Below are 18622 nucleotides of genomic sequence, written 5' to 3' on the forward strand. Positions count from 1 at the left end.
ATATTCATATAGGTTTTGCATCTCCAACCTATGGAGGAAAAACTCAAACATATTTAATCATTTTATATCATCATTTAATCATACACTAGCCTCTTACCCGTGCAGATGCACGGGGATCAAAAAATGGAAGAAAGTGTACTTGAACTGCTCCATTTTATGTGGGATGAATATGTTAATCCTATCTTTTTGTAGATAACTGCTCCCCAAAAGGTGGGATAAAACTACCATATATTTTTTTTCTCCTTATTTATAGTGTTTTACTGTTACACCTATAGTAACTATTATTTTTATTGTTTGAAAATTTTCTGCTACCTTGGTTTTTTAGTCAATTGAAAAAAAGGTTTCACTAAAGACACCAAAGCCACGCCTGGCTTTCTAATAGTAAAGATAAAGTGAAACTCAATTGTTTAATAATAAAATTTGACAGTGGTCCACACTCACTCATCCTCATAAATTATATGTTTGGTTTTATTTACTTGAGTCAAAATATGACACATTTTAGGTAAATCTTATTTTAGCTCAACTTGAGTAGTAGGTTGGAGATGAGATTTTATAAATCCTAAATCTATTATAAGTTTTAGACCAAGGATCGAAGATGCTCTAAAGCTCATTCTGAACCGCTTGATAACCTTACCGCAGAAACGTGCATCCAATTTTGTTAGGCGTATGGTCAGAATGCAAAGAAGTTACCTAGGCCAAACCTTTTTCCTTCTTACCTTGTTTGGTGGTTTTCTTCCCCCCAGCTCAATACTCAATACTCAACACTCAATACAAAAAAAAAACCGGACTTACTAATTACCGTGAGAACTTCATTAGAGCCATTAAAGAACCCCGAGTTAAGATTTTAGGTTTTGAGTTTGAAACGGTATAAATAAATAAACTGCCCCTTTCTCTTCTTCTTCCTCTCCGGAACAGAAGCTTCACTCTTGTTCTAATACGACATCGTCACCGGAAACTTTATGTGGTATACAAGTCTCTCTTGTTCCATTTCATGCTTGTTTCTCTTATTTGTTTAGCAAACTAAGAAAAAGATAGAAACTTTAGCCATGTTGTTGTGTATTCTCCAATTTATTTTGCAAACCAAAAAAAAGACGCAAACTTTAGCCTTGTAGGGTTTAGGAACACAAGGGTGTATGAAAGTCTTTAAATGAAAGTCTTTAACTTTAAGTCAGATTGTTAGTGTTTATGCTGATCTGAGATCATTTCTGTGTTATATTTTGAGTAACATGGTTAGTTTTTGATCAAGAAGTTACTGAATTTGACATTTCTTTTACTTCATTTTGAAATGAGATTCTGTTTCGCTTTTTTCTCAGCAAATTTTGCAGCAATTGACTGAAAACTTGAAGCAATGTCAGATTATCTTCCTCAGGAAGTGATATCTGAAATCTTTCTTAGACTACCCGTTAAGTCTTTGGTCATATTCACCTCGGTCTGCAAGTCATGGGGGTCTATTATTAAGAGTTTGAGCTTTATTCAAGCCCACCTGAGCCACAGAATCAGCTTCAATGACCTCCATGACACTCACCTCCTACTACTCCACGGGGTTTCCTTAATTAGTTATCGCAGCGACTTTGGCTTGGAGGATTCCTTCTATGGGCTGAAAAGAGAGGTTTACTCTTTGCATTATGATAACCTTGCTTTTACTGAGTACTGCAAGATAGCATTTCATCATATTCCAATTGCTGATAGGAAAATGAGTAATGAGTGTTTCCGTGTGGTCGGCATTTGTAATGGGCTGATATTCCTTGCAGATGATATATCGCATTCTGGTTACAAGTTCATTATATGGAATCCGGTTATAAGAAAGTTGGTAACCCTTCCTAAGCCTGGCCTTACATTCGAGACTCATGGTAGATATAATGCTTGTCATGGGTTTGCATTTGATGCTAGTACCAATGACTATAAGGCTGTGAGGCTTTCCAAATTTGGGTTTGTGGGGGATACTGCGAATCAAACATATGTGGAGGTTTATTCATTAGCTTCAGGCTCATGGAGTGAACCAAAGTTGGTTGATATTGATCCTCTTTGTGCTATAAATAGATGCTCACCCCAGGCTTTTGTTAATCCCCTTCATTGGGATGCACGCAGTTTGAGTTTGACAAGTATCTCATATCGCTGTTTTATACTGGCATTTGATGTAAGCCGTGAGTTATTCCAGGAGATAATGATGCCAAAGAGTTTGGACTTGAATTCACAGAGTATTGAAATTTCAATTGTCTGTTTCAGCTGATAGAAAATCCCTTGCTATGTTCATCACAAATCCTAATGTAGAAGAAGATTTGCATCTTGATATATGGGAGATGAAAGAGTATGCTGTGCAGGAGTCTTGGACCAAATTAATTACTCTCCGTCCACAAGGTCCATTGCAGAGTGGTGATGTAGCGTTGGTTATATATCATGGCCCGCAACAACATTATCGAAGAAAAGAAAAAAGAATTGAATTAGTTTCACTAGACAGTGGAGATTTAAAGAATCTTGGGATTTCAAAATACCATTATTACACTATGGATCCTTACGAAGAGAGCACTGTCCTACTTGACAGGAATGATGCAGTTTCTTAGTGAGGTTATTGAGGAAAATAAGAGGTTAAGCAAGTCCAACAGATTTTTTAAATTTTTTGATTTTTTTTTTATTTTGAGGAATATGGCTCATTTTCTACTCTAACAGTTTTTCTATTTCATTCCTTAAAATAAGGAAAAATATAAAAGAGAAGCTTTGTTTCTCTGTATTTACAGATTCTCTAAAAATATTTAGGGAAAGAAGAATTGAATGTTGCACATTCTTCAAGGCTCAAAGATAAAAAAGAAAACATAATTTATTCTAAAAAATAAACTTTTATATTTTTATACTTATTATTATATTATAATAAATGAGGATTGTTGTTGTAATAAATATTTGAATCTTTAAAATAGGGAAACTGTTGGATTTAGTATACAAAATTTTTAGAGATTTTGAGTTTTGCTTCCCTATTATGTAGAAAATATAAGGAAGCTGTTGGACTTGCTCGGTTGTACCACACATAGCTGGTTTTTTGTAGATATTTAGTTTCTTATTCATCTACATATGGATATGCCAGTACTTTTGTGGGGACATATATGATTATAAGATCTAAAACTGCAACAAAAATATGGTTTTATGTATACTTGCATTTGCTAACTGTCATTGTTCAGATGAGTATCCTTCTTTTAAGTGCATGTAGTTTGCAAGTTGCTGAAGATTGGTAACCTAGCAAAGTTTGTGAGTTGATATAATGTGGTCGCATTTGTTGCTGTAACATAAATTTGTAATGGTTTAGGCAATGTTGCTTCTTTTCCATTATATAGTTTATGAATTGAATTGATATAATATTTCCAATATAGTTTATGCACTGAATTGATGTAATATGGTTCTAGTTTCTGCTGTATCTGTAGTGGAAAATTTTTCATGATTAACATAACTCTTTTTCCTTTGGTTGCAGGTTTGTCTTTGTAGTGCGGTATCAACAATCTTTTGCTTGAACAGCTGGTGGATGTTGGATGGACCCTTCTAAGTGCTATTAGTTTTCTTCTTCTGTTGACTTGTGCTACTGTAGAACTTATTGAGGATGTTTTGGCAGTTTCAAAATAGCACTCTTATTATCTAATGTTTTTCCATTCTAATGTTTTTATATGAAATCAGGGGATCTATAGTTGTACCTTATTTGATTTTCACAGCTTCAGAGGGTAAATTTCACTCCCTCTATATGAATAGCAGGTGTCAACTGCAATGTAGCTCCTTGACTTTTACATTTGGTAAGAGGGTAAATGACTAGATTTACATTCGATAACTGGTAACTGGTAACTGAGATCTCCATACACCAAGTACCAACTGTAAAGTCAAGGAGATCTCCATACCCATACCCATTTTTGTGTCTTAAAATCCAAGTTCTAGCAGATTCATTGAGTTTAAGGTGTTGAAATCTTTTACGAACGGACATCTGATTTGATACAACACACTGGGTCATAGCTGTATTTGATCTCCCCTTTGTTTGCTGTTGATTTTACCTTAAAACCAAATATTGCAAGTTCAAGCATGAATCTATGTTGTCTGCTTCATATCCACAACCAACCCTGCAGCAAATATCGATCCATTCCTTGCCTTGTGCATTCACTCTATGTAGATGTTGATGGTATATATCTAAGTGCGTGATGTGATAAATGAGCTCAATTTCTTGTTATGTTTCAAACTACTCCCAACAAAGATCACATACTCTTGCCTAATTGTTCATTATAGAACAATGAAAATAACATCACAATTATGCAAATTATGAATAATAAGTTCTGTAAGAAAGGAAAGATCTCATAATCAAAGCATGTCCGTAAGGTTTAGACACAATCATTATTAGGAAAAATGACCTTGAGAGCAGGGAAATCAATCTTGCCATATTTTATCAACATCATGAATGACATTTATTTCAAGGGTAACGTAGCAAGTCAGCTCGGTTAGGTTAACAAGTTAGTAACACATGCATCTAATAAGTAGTCTACGAAAAAATCCCAACAAAATCAGAATAATCTCACTGCGGGAGCACGAACCAAATGCCTTTCAAACATACTAGACACAAGTTGATGAGAGGTGAAACTCGAATCTTAAATATAGGAGTTTCATGCTAGTTCGCTCGAACAACCTTACCACATCAAGTTGTTTAGTAACGTCGTTGCTAGGCCAAACTTGGTTTCTTTCTTACCGTTGTTTGGGCTTTAATCCTCCAAGCCCAATACCGGACTTGCTAATCTTCATTATAGACGTTAATGGATGATCATTCTGGAGTTGATGCTGCTTAAACCCCCGGTTAAGATCTTAGAGTTTCGAGTTTGAAATGGTATAAATAAACTTCCTTCTCCCTTTTAGGGTTTACGCCGGAACAGAAGCTCTGCTCTTCTGCTAAGACGACGTCGTCCCCGGAGGCATGTAAGTCTCTCTTGCTCCAATTTCATGCTTGTTTCTCTAATCTGTTTACCAATCAATCAAAAAGATGGAAACTTTAGCCAATGTTGTGTATTCTATGCCTCTTTCTCTTTTGTTTTGCAAACAAAAGAAGAAAAGATGGAAACTTTAGCCTGTGGAAACACAATGGTGTATGAAAGCTATTAACTTTAGGCCAGATTAACAGTGTTTATGTTGGGTTGAGATCATTTCTGTGTTATATTTAGTTACTTGGTTGGTTTTTTGATCCATTTAGTGTAGCCTAGACCAAGAAAGTTACAGACTTTGAAAATTGTTTGTACTTCATTGTGAAAGGAGATTCTGTCTCACTTTGTTACTCTGCGAATTTTGCAGAAATTGACTGGAAAATTGAAGCAATGTCAGATTATCTTCCTCAGGAAGTGATAACCAATATCTTACTTAGGCTACCCATCAAGTCTTTGGTCATATGCACCTCGGTCTGCAAGTCATGGGGGTCTATGATTACGAACTCGAGCTTTATCCAAGCCCACCTCAGCCACAGAATCAACTTCAATAACCTCCATGGCACTCACCTCCTACTACTCCACGGGGTTTCTTGTCAAAATTACGGTAACAACTTTTTCCACCACGCGCACATCCACAATCTGAAGAAAGAGGTGTACTCTTTGCATTATGATAGCCATGTTTTTGATGAGTACTGCAAGATAGGATTTCAATCTCCAGTTGCTGATAGGAAAATGAGTAATGAGTGTTTCCGTGTGGTCGGCATTTGTAATGGGCTGGTATTCCTTGCAGATGATTTATCGCGTTTAGGTTACAACTTCATGATATGGAATCCGTCTATAAGAAAGTCAGTGATCCTTCCCAAGCCTGGCCTTAGATATGAGACTTTTGGTGGGTATAATGCTTGTCATGGGTTCGCATTTGATGCCATTATCAAAGACTATAAGGTTGTGAGGATTGTCGAGGAGGAACCTAGGGATCAAACATTTGTGGAGGTTTATTCATTAGCTGCAGGCTCGTGGAGTGACTCTAGGCTTGTTGATCCCCAATGTGGAATAAATATAGGCTCACCCCAGGCTTTTGTTAATGGGGCTCTTCACTGGGATGCACACCGTTTTAGAAGTAGCTCATATCGCTATTTTATACTGGCATTTGATGTGAGCAGCGAGTTATTTCGGGAGATGATGTTGCCAAAGAGTTTGGACCCGAATTTGGCCAGTTTCTTGTCATTGCAATTGTCTGTATCTGGAGATGGAAAATCCCTTGCTATGTTCGTGAGAGATTCTACAAGAAGTTCTTTTCTTGATATATGGGTGATGAAAGAGTATTCTGTGCAGGAGTCGTGGACCAAATTGTACAGTATCTATCCACAAGATCCAGCGGACAGTTTACTCAGACCACTATGTTTTAGGAAGAGTGGTGAAGTAGTGTTGGAAATATATCGTCGCCGGTATGGAGAGATAAAAACTGGAATTGAATTATTTTCACTAGACCTTGTGAGTGGACAACTCGAGCCTCTTGGCATTTCTAGATATCATTATCACACCATGGATCCTTACCATGAGAGCATTGTCTTACTTGACAGAAATGATGCGATCTTTTGCTGAGCAAAAGAAGAGGTAAGCACTTAAGTAGTACCCACATACAGAGCTTTTTTTTTTTTTGCATCTTTTATAATATTTGTAGAATCTTCCTCAGTCTTCATACGGATATGCCACTAGTATTTTCTGTGTCATATGACAATTAGATTTAGAACTGCACCAAGATAAGGGGTTTCTCCATGTTTACAGTTGCTGTCATTGTTCAGGATCAATGTTTAACCTTTAAGATGTGAAAGTTTCTATTTGCTGTTTTAACAAGAAATGTGTAATATCTTTAGCAAATGATTGCTTCTTTTCCAATATAGTTTATGCAATGAATTGATATGCTATGTTACTGGAAAACATCTCTATGACTAACATAGTGTTCTTCCTGTTTATCTTTTGTTGCAGGCTTGTTCAGCAATAACAACAATCTTGGAAGTGATGCTACTCCAAATCTTAAAGTGCTGATGCACTTTCTCCAGTAGTTCTCTGTTAGTTTGTTGTTGATTTGGCAATTTGGGAATAGTGCTTGTAGTCTTCATAGCCGCTTGTTAACTTAAGACTTTCCGTAGCCACTTATTATCGAGTTTATGTCATATCTAGAGGACATAATTATGAATTTTAAGGTGATATGGTCTTTTAGTAATAGACATTTGATTTGATACAACCCCGTGGATCATATTATCAATCAAACATTTTACATGAAGAGCGAAAGAACAAAAAATCAATCCAATCATATTGTCAGTCTCCCTTGCTCCTTCACTCTACTTGCCGTATCGACGCCGCCAAAACCCAGAAGCCTCTGGCCTCCAACCTCCTGATAAATCCACCCCAGAGCAGACATGCCGGTGAGAGCCATGGTGGCAGCTGCAGCAAACCCGGCAAGTGATCCCACAAACACAAACGCAGTGAACAACAGGAGAGGACTGAAGATCAACAAGAGTGGGGAGATGAAGAGTAGTAGTGTCAATGATGCCAAGAAGCTGAACCCCATCAAGCCAAGAAGTGACCCTCCAATGGCTAAGCCAGTGACGGATGCCACAACCACCACGGTGCCAGATGCCTGCTGTTGATGCCGACCCTGAACCAGACCAATGCCCTGACCCTGTTGTTGATGTCGACCCTCCATCCTATTACTATCTCTGTTACTTGAGCAATCTCCTATGACAATGTGGCTTGCTTCTGGATTGGGACACTGAGGTTTTATAGTGTGGAAATGAAGGCTTATGTGGCAGCTTCTTTGAGCAAATGTGGACAGGTGGTTATGGAATGTTTGACACGTAGTTACTTACTGCATGGCTACGAGAGCGGTTCGTGTTTATCCCAACAAAATGAAATCCTAGAGTAAAATGGTAAAATCCTTTTTCTTACAGAAATGTACAGCAAAGTCAGAGACACCTAGATTTTCTTGGACGCCTGAGGCAGAGATTTAAGAAAGAAAGGTGATGGCTTGCGGACTGTGTGATTCAGAAGGATCATTAAGGTCAAGAGAGTCAAAGCTCCAGCTTGATGTGCGGTTCCTAGCTCAACAGGCACATAGGACAGAAGTGTGGATACTCCAAGTGTGACCTGAGATCATAACAACCAATCCTTTTTATAACAGTTGGCTCTCACATATTTGCTATGAGAAAAAAAAATGGGAGGAACCTTTGCTCTTTGGGTATTGAGAAGAGAAATAGAGAAGGAATGGAGAATAGGAACCATGTATACCTGAAGGGCAGCCATGCTGAGAGTGGTTCTGATCAAAGAACGAACTATAGGGTGTGTGTCGAACTTCCTTGTTGTCCACCACAGGGCGCCAATCGAAGCTAAAGTTGCGGTTGCAAGGATTCGATGGTCGAGCTACAAGCAATGAACAGCAGAAAATCATTACCATGCTACATTTGTTAATTGTTGAAGTAGTAGTAAAACAAGGAAATGTAAAAGGAAGAGTTGTAAATTATAGGAGTAAATACTTGTGACACACTGTAGTTTACACCTAATATATGTTTTGTCCCTCACTTTTTTTTAAAACTGGTATACCCTATACTTTGAATTCTCGACTGATTTGCCCTTTTCCCAGCTGGTTATGACTGTGACATGCTCATTAACAGTCTAAATAACCCTTCACTCTTATCTCTTCTAGCATAGTAATAGGGGGCTTAGACCTTGCTCTCAAAACCCAACCATTGAAGCTCTCACAAGCATTGTTAATGAGCATGTCACAGTCATAACCAGCTGGGAAAAGGGTAAATCAGTCGAGAATTCAAAGTATAGGGGTATACCGGTTTAAAAAAAAAAGTGAGGGACAAAACTGATTTTAGGTGTAAACTACAAGGTGTCACAAGCATTTACTCCTAAATTATATATTTGTCTAGGAAAGGCCAAGACATTACAAGATTTAGCGAGTTTTGTAGTTCAAAACCAGTCGCATGAAGAAATGAATCTCTTTTATAAGAAATTTACATTATAAATAAGAGAAGGGAATAGCCATTAATGGAATTGCATGCTCAATGGCTTTAGAAATGATAGCTTTCCTTGATTGACGCTGATCTATCTTATCAAAGGTGATGGGCTTGGGGAAGACAAACTTCAGACAATACATCTAGACATTTCTTGTTATCATAGATCTAGCAATGCTTGGTGTTTGAGTTCTAAGAGAAGATGCAATATTTGGTTAGAGAATGTACCTGCACAGTAGATGTATTCTCAAAGAAGTTCCGGATTAGTGGTTTCATGTCAAGAACATCTTCAGGGATCCATGTGTCTCCCATCTTTGGAAAAGTGTTATAAGCATGCCCCTGACAATTCCACATTGAAGCAAAGTTATAATCTACCTCATAAAAACCATGTTCATTATCAAAAACTAAAAGCAAATTAATGATTACGTACAGCATCATTCCCGGCAACAAATGCACCAGAAACAGCAGTAACTCCAACAAGCAAGCTGACAGGAAGAGCCAGTCTCTTTACTTTTGCTGCCCCATGAACCCAAGCTACTGATTTAGAAGGTGGTTCAGGCATCATAACAGAAAGACCAGTCCATAAAAGCCCACAGTATATAGCAAAGGCTGAAGTAAGATGAGCTGCAAGACGGTAAGGGCTTACTCTTGGCTGAGCATATTCAGAGGCTGGTTCCTGCGGGAAAAGGAAAGCATTAGAAACATCCCTAATCTTCAATAAAATCAATTCAATGCAGCACAAGCAAACCACAACTAACCTCTAAACCACTTTTAACCATCCACCAGCCAATTAGACCCTGACCAGCACCAAGGCCAAACAGAGCAGAGAGTCTTAATCCAAGTGGTAAGGTGATATACCCTTTACTGAGAAAATATGAGAATGGCAATGCGAACATGACACCCAATGCCCTTCCCCACATACGATGTGCATATTCCATCCAGTATATAAATTTGAATTTTTCAATACTCATCCCTTTGTTTACACTGCACGAAATAAAAAACCAAGCAACATCATAAACAAAGCAGTTTAACTCCCAGTAGATAATACTCTAGTACATCATCCATATAGTTAGTCAATAAGAAACACACTCAAGATATAACTAACAAGCTAGAATAAGCCTTAAATTGCAAACTCATGGCTAGGGACGCTTGTTGTACTAACCGTTTATACTCAGGGGACTGCTTGTACTTCTCAAACTCAACCAACCAATCCTCATCTGATAGAGGAGGAAGGCCCCCAGTAAACTTCCAATCAGTCATTGATAGACCTGATCGCGTTAAACGTGTAATACCGCCAAGTATCACCATACTGAATACCCAAGCAGCAGAGGTAAAAAGCCAAGTGCCAACAATTCTCTGAGCGCGTGGTCCTCCATTTACTAGAAGCTTCAGTCCCTCCTTACTTTCAACACCTACGGAAGCCACAGTAGACATATTCCTTATATATGGTACATAGGTACCCTGAAAATGGCAAAAAGGCATCCTATTATTCATCACTTCACATATCCCAGTTGAACAAAGAGCACATTTGGACTTACTGGAAATATGACAATTTGTTTCTGGTAATAATACAAAGCACTCTTGCATATCTTAAGTTGAACCTAAGCAACTAGCATTGTAACTGCTAATTCAGACAACTTCCTACAATGAATGGAACAAATGCAAAGCATAAAGCAAAAGAGAGAAAGGAACCTTAGGCAAAGACCGGAATTTCTCCAAGCAATTCCTTGTGAACCTAGTAGAGAACAATCTATAGCGCTCCTCCTTCAACACTCTAGACGGGGTTGTTCCTCTCAGACTGCACAGAGCCTTGTGATTCCCCTTCAAAAACAACGCTACAGCACGGTTCCGAAACATCTCTCTTTCTCCGAAACTAAGATCCAAACTTGGGATTAAAACCAAGCCCAAAAGATTATCTCTTATTCCATTTCACAAACATCACCGAATTGATACATTCAGGAATGAAATACAGTATTTTCAACGTAAAGTTCCATACTTTGCCAAAATTATACTCACAAAAAAATCAAACAATACATAGATCCTACATTGCTACTGAAAAAATATTAGGTGCTACAATCATAAAGCTCACACATTGATTCTGTTCTGGGTTTTCATTACGTGACCAAACCAAACCCCTCACAATCCAAACAGAAATTCACCCATTTGAAAGCTACACACAGATTATGCAGATTGCAATAGGAAAGCAAAGATCAGAACTTTAGCAACAATCACCAAGTTGAAGATATCAGAAATCAACACACACATAAATTTGAATCATTGGATATTAGAAACATGGTGATTCAGTAAAATAGAGAGAGAAAGAGTACCTGAAGATCTGAGCTTTGAGGTGATGGCTCCAATGGCTTGGTGGGTTTTGGGGTTTAGGAGGTTTGGTTGGTAGTGACAATGCTGCGGCTTTACCTTATTGGTCCTATTGGAGTTGAAGTAGGTAAAACGACGACGTTCAAAGCCCAGGTCCAACTGAAACACGCGGTTAGTCTAGTTTCCACAACTTCATGTTCTTTGCTCCTTTGCATTGAACTTGTATAAACTGTTTATGTAACATGTATGTAACACCTGAAGTTGTGAACTTTTAAGTAAATCTTGGTCATTTCTCATGAATGTTTCACAGCTACTTGCGAGGCATAGAGCAGAAGCATCAAGTGATGAAACCACCCGATTTGATGTATCTCATCAAGACCCCTTCCACCTTAACAATCTCAAGAGTTTCAAGTGCACAACATGTAAAATGGTCGAGACTAAATGACACTAATACATATGAGGTCATCCCCACATATAAATAGTTAACACTTACACCACCGTGTATACATGAATTTTTGTAATAATCAACATCGGTACGAGTAAATTGCTAGATATCCTTTCCATCGGCTATTTGATTAGTTTAGGAACGAATGTTTTCATTTTTCATGAGCCACTCGATAAATTTACGACCTGTCCAAGTGTCTATTGTTCACTTTTTGGTTTATAGGTGTTAATTCTTCAGCAATCCTCACTCTCAGAATTGGGTTGGTGCTCCATTTTTCAGTCAGGAACTCAGGATCACTTTGAGAGTTCTGTTGAGACAAGGGACTAATCAAGATAAAATTCTAGAAAGAACAGTTTCATCCATTGTGGAACCACGCTCATCGTTTAGATCATAATCTTAAGATCAACAATCTGTCCAAGTATACATGCCCCAAGTTTCCTCTAGTTGCAGATAATCCTGTGCAGAAATCTTCAGGGTGTTCTGTTCCCATGGTGGCATGGTATAATACAGCGCGATTAAATCTCTTAAAAGGCCACTTCTAAACTTGCTTCAAGCTCTTTGCTCTTATTCATAGTATTGCATGCAGCTTCAACCACAGATTTTGAATCAATGATGATATATTAAAATTTATACTAGGGACCAAACCATGTTTTGATTTCTGCATACTATCTATTAGCCACTGATAATCTGATAGTGTGGAGTCAGATAACGGCTCCAAAAATTCACATCTTGCCAAAATCTCAGGCGGCGGTACTCCGGCGATGAGGTTTGTGTCCAGTCTTGGCTTACCCTTGGTTAACTCTTCTGAAACTACAGCTGGAGCACTATCAAGTGCAGAGGGGGAGGCACCTGGGATTACTTCCTGCTTAAAAGGGATTGCTCTAGCAGTTTGCAAGCAGAAGTCTATCCACTGATGAATGAGTGGAGATGGCCCTCTAACTCGCCCCCCTATTTGATTTGTTTCAAGTCGAGAGACAGCAGGGGTAGCCTAGGAAAAAATAAAAGGGAATATGTAACATGACATCCAGGAGAAGAAAGAACAAGGAGAAAACAAAGGTCCCAGTAAGACAACATGATGCAGAACGTACCCACATATCAGCCCATATACTAGTTCCAGATTTCGGAACAATTACTGCAACATCAGACACGCGTTTGGCAACAGGAAGAACATCACTGCTCCACCCAACAGCTACCCACACATCTCCGACAGCAAATGCTTTCAAATAGTGTGCACTGTCAAATAGTCGGACCTACATAAAACCCATGAGCAATTTAATTAGAACCAATGACAAAGGTTGGAAATTCATAATGTCCGGAGTTGAGACCATTCTGCAAGACTATTGATTTTCTACTCACATGAATTCTCATGATGATTCAAAGGTCCCACCACATCTCCTAAATGTATATCATAAGCTCTTCGATATTCACTCAAAACAATCGGTATATGATATACCTAATCATTTTGAACTAACTATACATTTAAAATGTCCCACTTGATGATTCAGCTATATACATGACAATTATAAGTTAAACCAAAGAGTTGAGAGGAGAGCTATTCTCTAATTAGTGAACCATCAAAAATATGATTAAAAGAAATATTAAATAAAAGTTCAACTAACTCACAACATCCCAGATATCCACTGACGGATGAGTGGTGAGAAGAGTTATTATCTAATTTGCAAGCGGAAGACTATCCATTGATGGATAAGTGGAGATGGCCCTCCATGTTAATCACAGAGAATGCTTCTGCAAATACACTTATACACTTGATCATTATGAAATAATAAGATCACTGGATATTAGCAAATCCTTCATCCCTAAAGCACTAAAGGTAGAACATATCCAAAGCTTGAGTTAGAAAGATAAAGCCTGCAACTATAATATCAAGTTAGATAAATAATAATTATCGAGTCACACTATATCAAGTTAGAAGTAAGGCCAGCCAGGCCTAAAAGCAGGAAGCACCAATAGTACGGCATTCCACTATTACCAGATATTTGGAATGTTTGTGGAGCTAATTTAGTAGAGGTGATTCTCAAGTTTGCACTTTTGTATGCTTTGCAGATGCAAGAGTCCATCACAAAATGAACAAATTAAAGAGATCTATGGTTATATGAGTGTCTATCAAGGCATGTTCTAAAGAGGAATCATGCGCCATTTTTTTGCACACCTCCCCATTACGGGATGCAATCCAATGATCAGAACCATTCATTCTTTAGTTATTACTCAGAAAATAGGAGACTATTTATCCTTCCACTAACATCATCCTTATTCCAGTTTCATCTGACAGACTGCAATTTTTTGCCCAGATTGAACACAAAATAATTGTTGGCTTATATTGTATCAATGTAGTGAGGACATGATATATTTTAGTCATATAAATGATGGAAAGGACAATGCATGGTTCAGATATGAATGAATATGTCAGCCTTAAGATCACAACCTTAAGATCACAAATATGAATGAAAATCAGCCTGCGTGCTCTATTGAGAATCCTTTAGAGAGGGGCAAAGAAAAAAAGCAATACCTGTTTTCCAAGTGAAGCCAGATTTTGCCTTACAGCATCTCTCCCACCGTCAACTTGCAAATGGATGTCTTGTGTGTTGTAGGATGTTCCCATATGCTTCAGGACAGCACCGATAACCTCTCTAGGAGAATCAATCATTGAAATCCTCCCTGAAAGTTCAGGTCGCCATAAATCTGCCCAGTCCTGTTGCAAAGAAGATAATTAAACAAAAAAAAACACAGAGAAACAATGTATAAAATTAATTCTAAAAAGAAAAGATATGACCGGTACATATTAAACCTAAGGATACAAATCTTAACTTAGGATATCGGGAAAATTAAGAAAATGCTAGCAGGTAATCTTGCAGGTCCCTATATTATCCCTTGAATTTGTGTTCCAACTGCCTTTGTAATATTTCCCAATCTCCTTAGCATATTATTTGATCCCCCAGTTAACTTTTGAGTAAAGAGTAATAATACTATACGAAGCCAGTCGTAATCAAATAACTAACCTATCATAAAATGTGCAGATTAGACAACTTACCGTTATAGGAGCCACATTATGCTTTCTAAATTTGGTTTTTTTGTATGCTATCACAATGCAGCCCCACCGATATGGAGCAGCCCATATTTTACCATCAGGGTCAATTCTCCCCTCAGAGTTCCTGCGTAAATATACCTGAGACTTTTTTAGCAAAAGTAAAACACCACCAAAATCCCTAGACAAACAAAAAAGGACATGACCATTCTATAAAGTACATCAGCTGCAAACCAAAGCTTCAAATGACCAAGTAAAAGTGTGCGTCCATCTTCCCCAAAAAAAAAAAAAAAAAAAAAAAAAAAAGACATGCATCCTAACTCAAGCAGCTCACAGAAGTAATTGAGCTTGACAAAGATTGGATGCATACCACACTATTGACTCCCACCACAGAAATATGCTCAATAGTAAAACAACCACACCGCCTAACAAACATTGAATACCATGTCTAGCATGCCATATGAAACATTTAAGCAGGACTTTTCTCAGTACTTATCTACAGGTTTATGTTGTCTTAGCTTATTTTACGTAGTTCTTTACTTTCTAAATTACACAACATATATCTCAGGAATACCCTATAACACATAATTTAGGAAAGATATACATCAGTGATAAAAATCAAAAGGTTTCATACCCTCTCTTCATATTTTGATAAGCAGATGTAGCAAAACTAAAAAAAATAAAAATCGTTCATGTAGTTCTTAGGGTCTATCCTCTTAGACACTCATATAGCAAGCTACTAATAAAATCATTCATGAGCAGTTGTGTTCTTACTTTCCATCTGTCACTCAATCCTTTATACCAATCCTGGTCTTCTACCCCCTGAATTGGCTCAATTAGACCCTTGTTAATGGCATGACCGAGCCAAGAGTCCCCAATACTAACTACATCAGCAGCCGCAACAGATGACGGCCGAACATTGCCTTTGCTAAAGGCTATTGAGAGCTCCGAAAACACGCCCTCGAGACTTGCATGAGACTTGAGTTGAAGCTTTGATCTTTTCCCTTGAGACTGCATAAAATCCTAAATTGTCCCAAGCAAAAACACACAATATGATTAACATCTAACAAGATATACATACCGAAAATTAACATGGAATACTAAATGCTTGAGAAAAATGTGAGGGGCAGACCTTGATCCATGAAGGAGGTACAGAGCCACGTAGAGCAGCTACTGTCAAGGGGACAGTCAAAGCGTATGTCTTGGACTTCCAAGTTTCAAATGCCGATTCTAAATTGCCATTATCATCCGTAGCTGTGTTTACCGAACAAGAGATTAGGTTAATGTGAAATAATCAATCAATAAAACACAAACATTCATCAGCCAATTTACGAAATCACCTTGATCATGTAGCGCTGGAGGAGGCTGGCCTACAGGAAGAGGAGAACAGTGGGCCGAGGCAACACAGCAGCTGAGGCCAAGCCCAAGAAGAAGGGCAGCGGATGCGGCAAATCGAAGCAAGGTCTGGGGGAAGGTGGAGATAGGCGGTGGCTCTGGCGGAGTGAGAGTGTGAGCAGAAGAGACAAGTGTGAGAGTGAGGCTACGCTTGGAGCGATGGCAGAGAGGGAAGGAGGGGTTCAGCTTAGGGCTTTGGTAATGGGAACATGACCAGATGTGTGATGGCAGCAATGTAGCAGCAGCAGCAGCAGCAGCCGCCACCATAGTGTTCCTGGCCAATAACTGAACTCAAGCACAAATAGCACGTATACCGCGCGATGCTGCAGGGTAAAAATCATATTTGGTAAATATAAAGATTACATAAAATGGACATCCATTCATTTGGTAAAAATCATATTTGGTAAATATAAAGACACTCATGGTGACTGTTCAAAATATATACAAACCATTATCTTATCAGAAATTGGTTGGTGTTTCAAAGGTTGCTGAATGGGTTCTCAAAAAAGGGCTTTCTGCCTTTAATATTGCTTGGCATGTAGGTGCAGGGAGCAACGAACTAAAGTATAGTGTGGGAATAGACACACTGCTAGTCTTTTAGATCTATAACCTTTGTAAATCTTATTGGTTTCTACAGTTCTGCAATTTCATTAACTGATGATTGTTTCCTATGCATTCGCAATTTCACATGGTAGATGCATCATAGGCAACCAGATCACATAGGCATGATACATAGAACATATATAATATTTTGCATAAAGATTCCAGCAAGCTAGTAGGAGTGAGTAGTTAAAGTTTTAATTCTACAGTTCACAAGCTTCATCATCATGATCATAATGTTATAACAATTGCAATAAGAAAGCTGGAAGGTGCCAGCTTATTAGGAATTTTAGTCAACTTGTTTACAGTGGGATAGTACCGCGCTGCACCCTACATAGGAATCATATGTCAAAGTGCCTCACTTAATCATGGAAAAATTATTTACAAAAGACTGAACCTCTACAGCTATGGAGTGTTGTTTTGTGTTTTATTTACCCATAATATTTTTGCAACTATCATCACCTTCTTTTCTAGCAGATATAAGACAATAGCTTTACCCCAAAAAAGAAAAATCTGAGACTCTGAAATCATGATGGTATTCTTAAAGGTACAACACCAGTACACCACATACAGTAGATAAACCTACAAGGTATATCTGCTCATTCTAAGAGTTACGAGATTCAAAATAATTGTTTCAGAATTGATAAAACCAACTCACTGAGCAATTCAGAGAATTTAAGAAAGATTGACAAGGAGAAGCGAGCAATGCAGTTAGTTGTGCCCTACTTGAGACCGGAATCCTGCAGCCATAAAGATTGAAAATTTAAGTTGATTCTGTAGCACCAAATGAAGAAACTGTCCGAGAAATCACACTGAATAAAAAAAATGAATATAATAAACACCAAAGGAGAGTACTTGATCAATAAAAATGCATATAAACTTAATTTCACAAACAAAGATGAACTTTTTAATCTAGTAAATATTTGAAACAAGGCATATCTAATTCATAAGGGAAAAGTGCATGTTAAATACATAGATGGGTGTGCAATTATAAGCTAAATCATGCCAACCAATAGCAGTATATAATGTTGAGCAATTGTGAACAACAATATTAGCCTACAGCAAAGAAACCCAGAAGCTAAGAGCACTAAGACTACCTACAAACCCAAGTACAAACTATATACCTTCTCCAAGGTCCTATTAGTGACAGTGAGATCATGAAAACCAGTGAAAGAGCAGATTTTGGTGTTGATTACTAATTTACAGAATTCATCAAGTTCTTATAGACCAATTGGGCAATAGTCAAATAGAAGATTAATATCTTGAAGAACCCAACAGAAATTACCAAGAAATTAAAAGGGCTTAACCTTAGTACTAGTATTGGGAGTATTATCGGCGCCGGAGCTGGAAGATGCAATAAGATGATGAAAGCTGCTGCTCTGTCTACTTCTGTCAGTTCTGTGTGATAGACAAACGCGCACGAGTGTAAATTGATTGAGAAATAGGGGCAATACGGTATTTCAATTTTTCAATAAGATTGTAATTAGAGACTAATCTACATTGAAAAATTATGTAAAAACTAGTTTTACCAACCAATGAGATTTAAATTCCACCAAAGTTTATGTAATTTGAGAAGTATTTTTCATGGAGTCTTCCGGCTTTGATATAGAGAACTAGTTGTTGTAATGTAGTACATACAATTGATTCAAGTTTCTGGTAAAACTTGTGGTTACAACATAGTTACCGAGAAGTTAAGAGAGCAAGATTAGTTTTTCCAAGCAGACTTTAGTAGGGGTGCGTCTATTGTCACTCCACAAAGCACTTTACTCACCCCACATTTTCTTCACACCACACTCATATAATTTTAATTTCAAGTGTACTTTGTTCACCCATTAACAATACCTAAAAAACATTTTTCTCAATT

The 18622-nt window shown here is 37.8% G+C and overlaps 5 protein-coding genes across 5 annotated transcripts; 2 read left to right on the forward strand and 3 right to left on the reverse strand.

Annotated features, from left to right (window-relative positions):
• Positions 1-1348: 1348 nt before the first annotated feature.
• LOC101292004 (F-box protein CPR30-like) lies at positions 1349-3529 on the forward strand. The gene is made up of 3 exons (XM_004296074.1): positions 1349-2144; positions 2227-2387; positions 3458-3529. The coding sequence occupies exons 1-3, from the start codon at positions 1349-1351 to the stop codon at positions 3527-3529; spliced, it is 1029 nt and encodes a 342-aa protein (XP_004296122.1).
• A 1938-nt stretch (positions 3530-5467) lies between these two features.
• On the forward strand, positions 5468-7083 carry LOC101296940 (F-box/kelch-repeat protein At3g06240-like). Its single transcript, XM_004294846.1, has 3 exons — positions 5468-5535; positions 5722-6548; positions 6921-7083. The coding sequence occupies exon 2, from the start codon at positions 5751-5753 to the stop codon at positions 6534-6536; it is 786 nt and encodes a 261-aa protein (XP_004294894.1). The 5' UTR covers positions 5468-5535; positions 5722-5750; the 3' UTR covers positions 6537-6548; positions 6921-7083.
• A 45-nt stretch (positions 7084-7128) lies between these two features.
• LOC101297227 (cytochrome c oxidase assembly protein COX15-like) lies at positions 7129-10718 on the reverse strand. Its single transcript, XM_004294847.1, has 7 exons — positions 10646-10718; positions 10116-10414; positions 9712-9937; positions 9384-9629; positions 9182-9292; positions 8223-8354; positions 7129-8081 (listed from the first exon to the last, which is right to left on the reverse strand). Exons 2-7 carry the CDS (start codon positions 10385-10387, stop codon positions 7911-7913), a joined length of 1158 nt encoding a protein of 385 aa, XP_004294895.1. The 5' UTR covers positions 10388-10414; positions 10646-10718; the 3' UTR covers positions 7129-7910.
• LOC101292293 (oleosin 5-like) lies at positions 7246-7641 on the reverse strand. The gene has a single exon (XM_004296075.1). The coding sequence runs from the start codon at positions 7639-7641 to the stop codon at positions 7246-7248; it is 396 nt and encodes a 131-aa protein (XP_004296123.1).
• Positions 10719-12060: 1342 nt separating the features above from the next.
• Positions 12061-18139, reverse strand: LOC101297520. Its single transcript, XM_004294848.1, has 9 exons — positions 18066-18139; positions 17417-17498; positions 16104-16481; positions 15896-16017; positions 15538-15786; positions 14770-14904; positions 14248-14430; positions 12809-12970; positions 12061-12708 (listed from the first exon to the last, which is right to left on the reverse strand). The coding sequence occupies exons 3-9, from the start codon at positions 16423-16425 to the stop codon at positions 12289-12291; spliced, it is 1593 nt and encodes a 530-aa protein (XP_004294896.1). The 5' UTR covers positions 16426-16481; positions 17417-17498; positions 18066-18139; the 3' UTR covers positions 12061-12288.
• Positions 18140-18622: the final 483 nt, after the last annotated feature.

The sequence above is a fragment of the Fragaria vesca genome, linkage group LG3, assembly GCF_000184155.1.
Source record: "Fragaria vesca subsp. vesca linkage group LG3, FraVesHawaii_1.0, whole genome shotgun sequence".
Taxonomy (NCBI): Eukaryota; Viridiplantae; Streptophyta; class Magnoliopsida; order Rosales; family Rosaceae; genus Fragaria; species Fragaria vesca.

What these genes read in the sequence shown, in the direction of transcription:
- LOC101296940 (XM_004294846.1), top strand. Translation starts at nt 5,751, where the DNA reads ATGATATGGAATCCGTCTATAAGAAAGTCAGTGATCCTTCCCAAGCCT.
- LOC101292293 (XM_004296075.1), bottom strand. Translation starts at nt 7,641, where the DNA reads ATGGAGGGTCGACATCAACAACAGGGTCAGGGCATTGGTCTGGTTCAG.
- LOC101297227 (XM_004294847.1), bottom strand. Translation starts at nt 10,387, where the DNA reads ATGTCTACTGTGGCTTCCGTAGGTGTTGAAAGTAAGGAGGGACTGAAG. An exon ending in CAGTCCCCTGAGTATAAACG is followed by an intron (nt 9,938 to 10,115) that starts GTTAGTACAACA and finishes TATTTCGTGCAG; the next exon opens with TGTAAACAAAGGGATGAGTA. An exon ending in TGGTTAAAAGTGGTTTAGAG is followed by an intron (nt 9,630 to 9,711) that starts GTTAGTTGTGGT and finishes CTTTTCCCGCAG; the next exon opens with GAACCAGCCTCTGAATATGC.
- LOC101292004 (XM_004296074.1), top strand. Translation starts at nt 1,349, where the DNA reads ATGTCAGATTATCTTCCTCAGGAAGTGATATCTGAAATCTTTCTTAGA. An exon ending in ACTGGCATTTGATGTAAGCC is followed by an intron (nt 2,145 to 2,226) that starts GTGAGTTATTCC and finishes TGTCTGTTTCAG; the next exon opens with CTGATAGAAAATCCCTTGCT. An exon ending in AGAGTGGTGATGTAGCGTTG is followed by an intron (nt 2,388 to 3,457) that starts GTTATATATCAT and finishes CTTTGGTTGCAG; the next exon opens with GTTTGTCTTTGTAGTGCGGT.
- LOC101297520 (XM_004294848.1), bottom strand. Translation starts at nt 16,425, where the DNA reads ATGGTGGCGGCTGCTGCTGCTGCTGCTGCTACATTGCTGCCATCACAC. An exon ending in TCCAGCGCTACATGATCAAG is followed by an intron (nt 16,018 to 16,103) that starts GTGATTTCGTAA and finishes CGGTAAACACAG; the next exon opens with CTACGGATGATAATGGCAAT. An exon ending in ATAATGTGGCTCCTATAACG is followed by an intron (nt 14,431 to 14,769) that starts GTAAGTTGTCTA and finishes TCTTTGCAACAG; the next exon opens with GACTGGGCAGATTTATGGCG.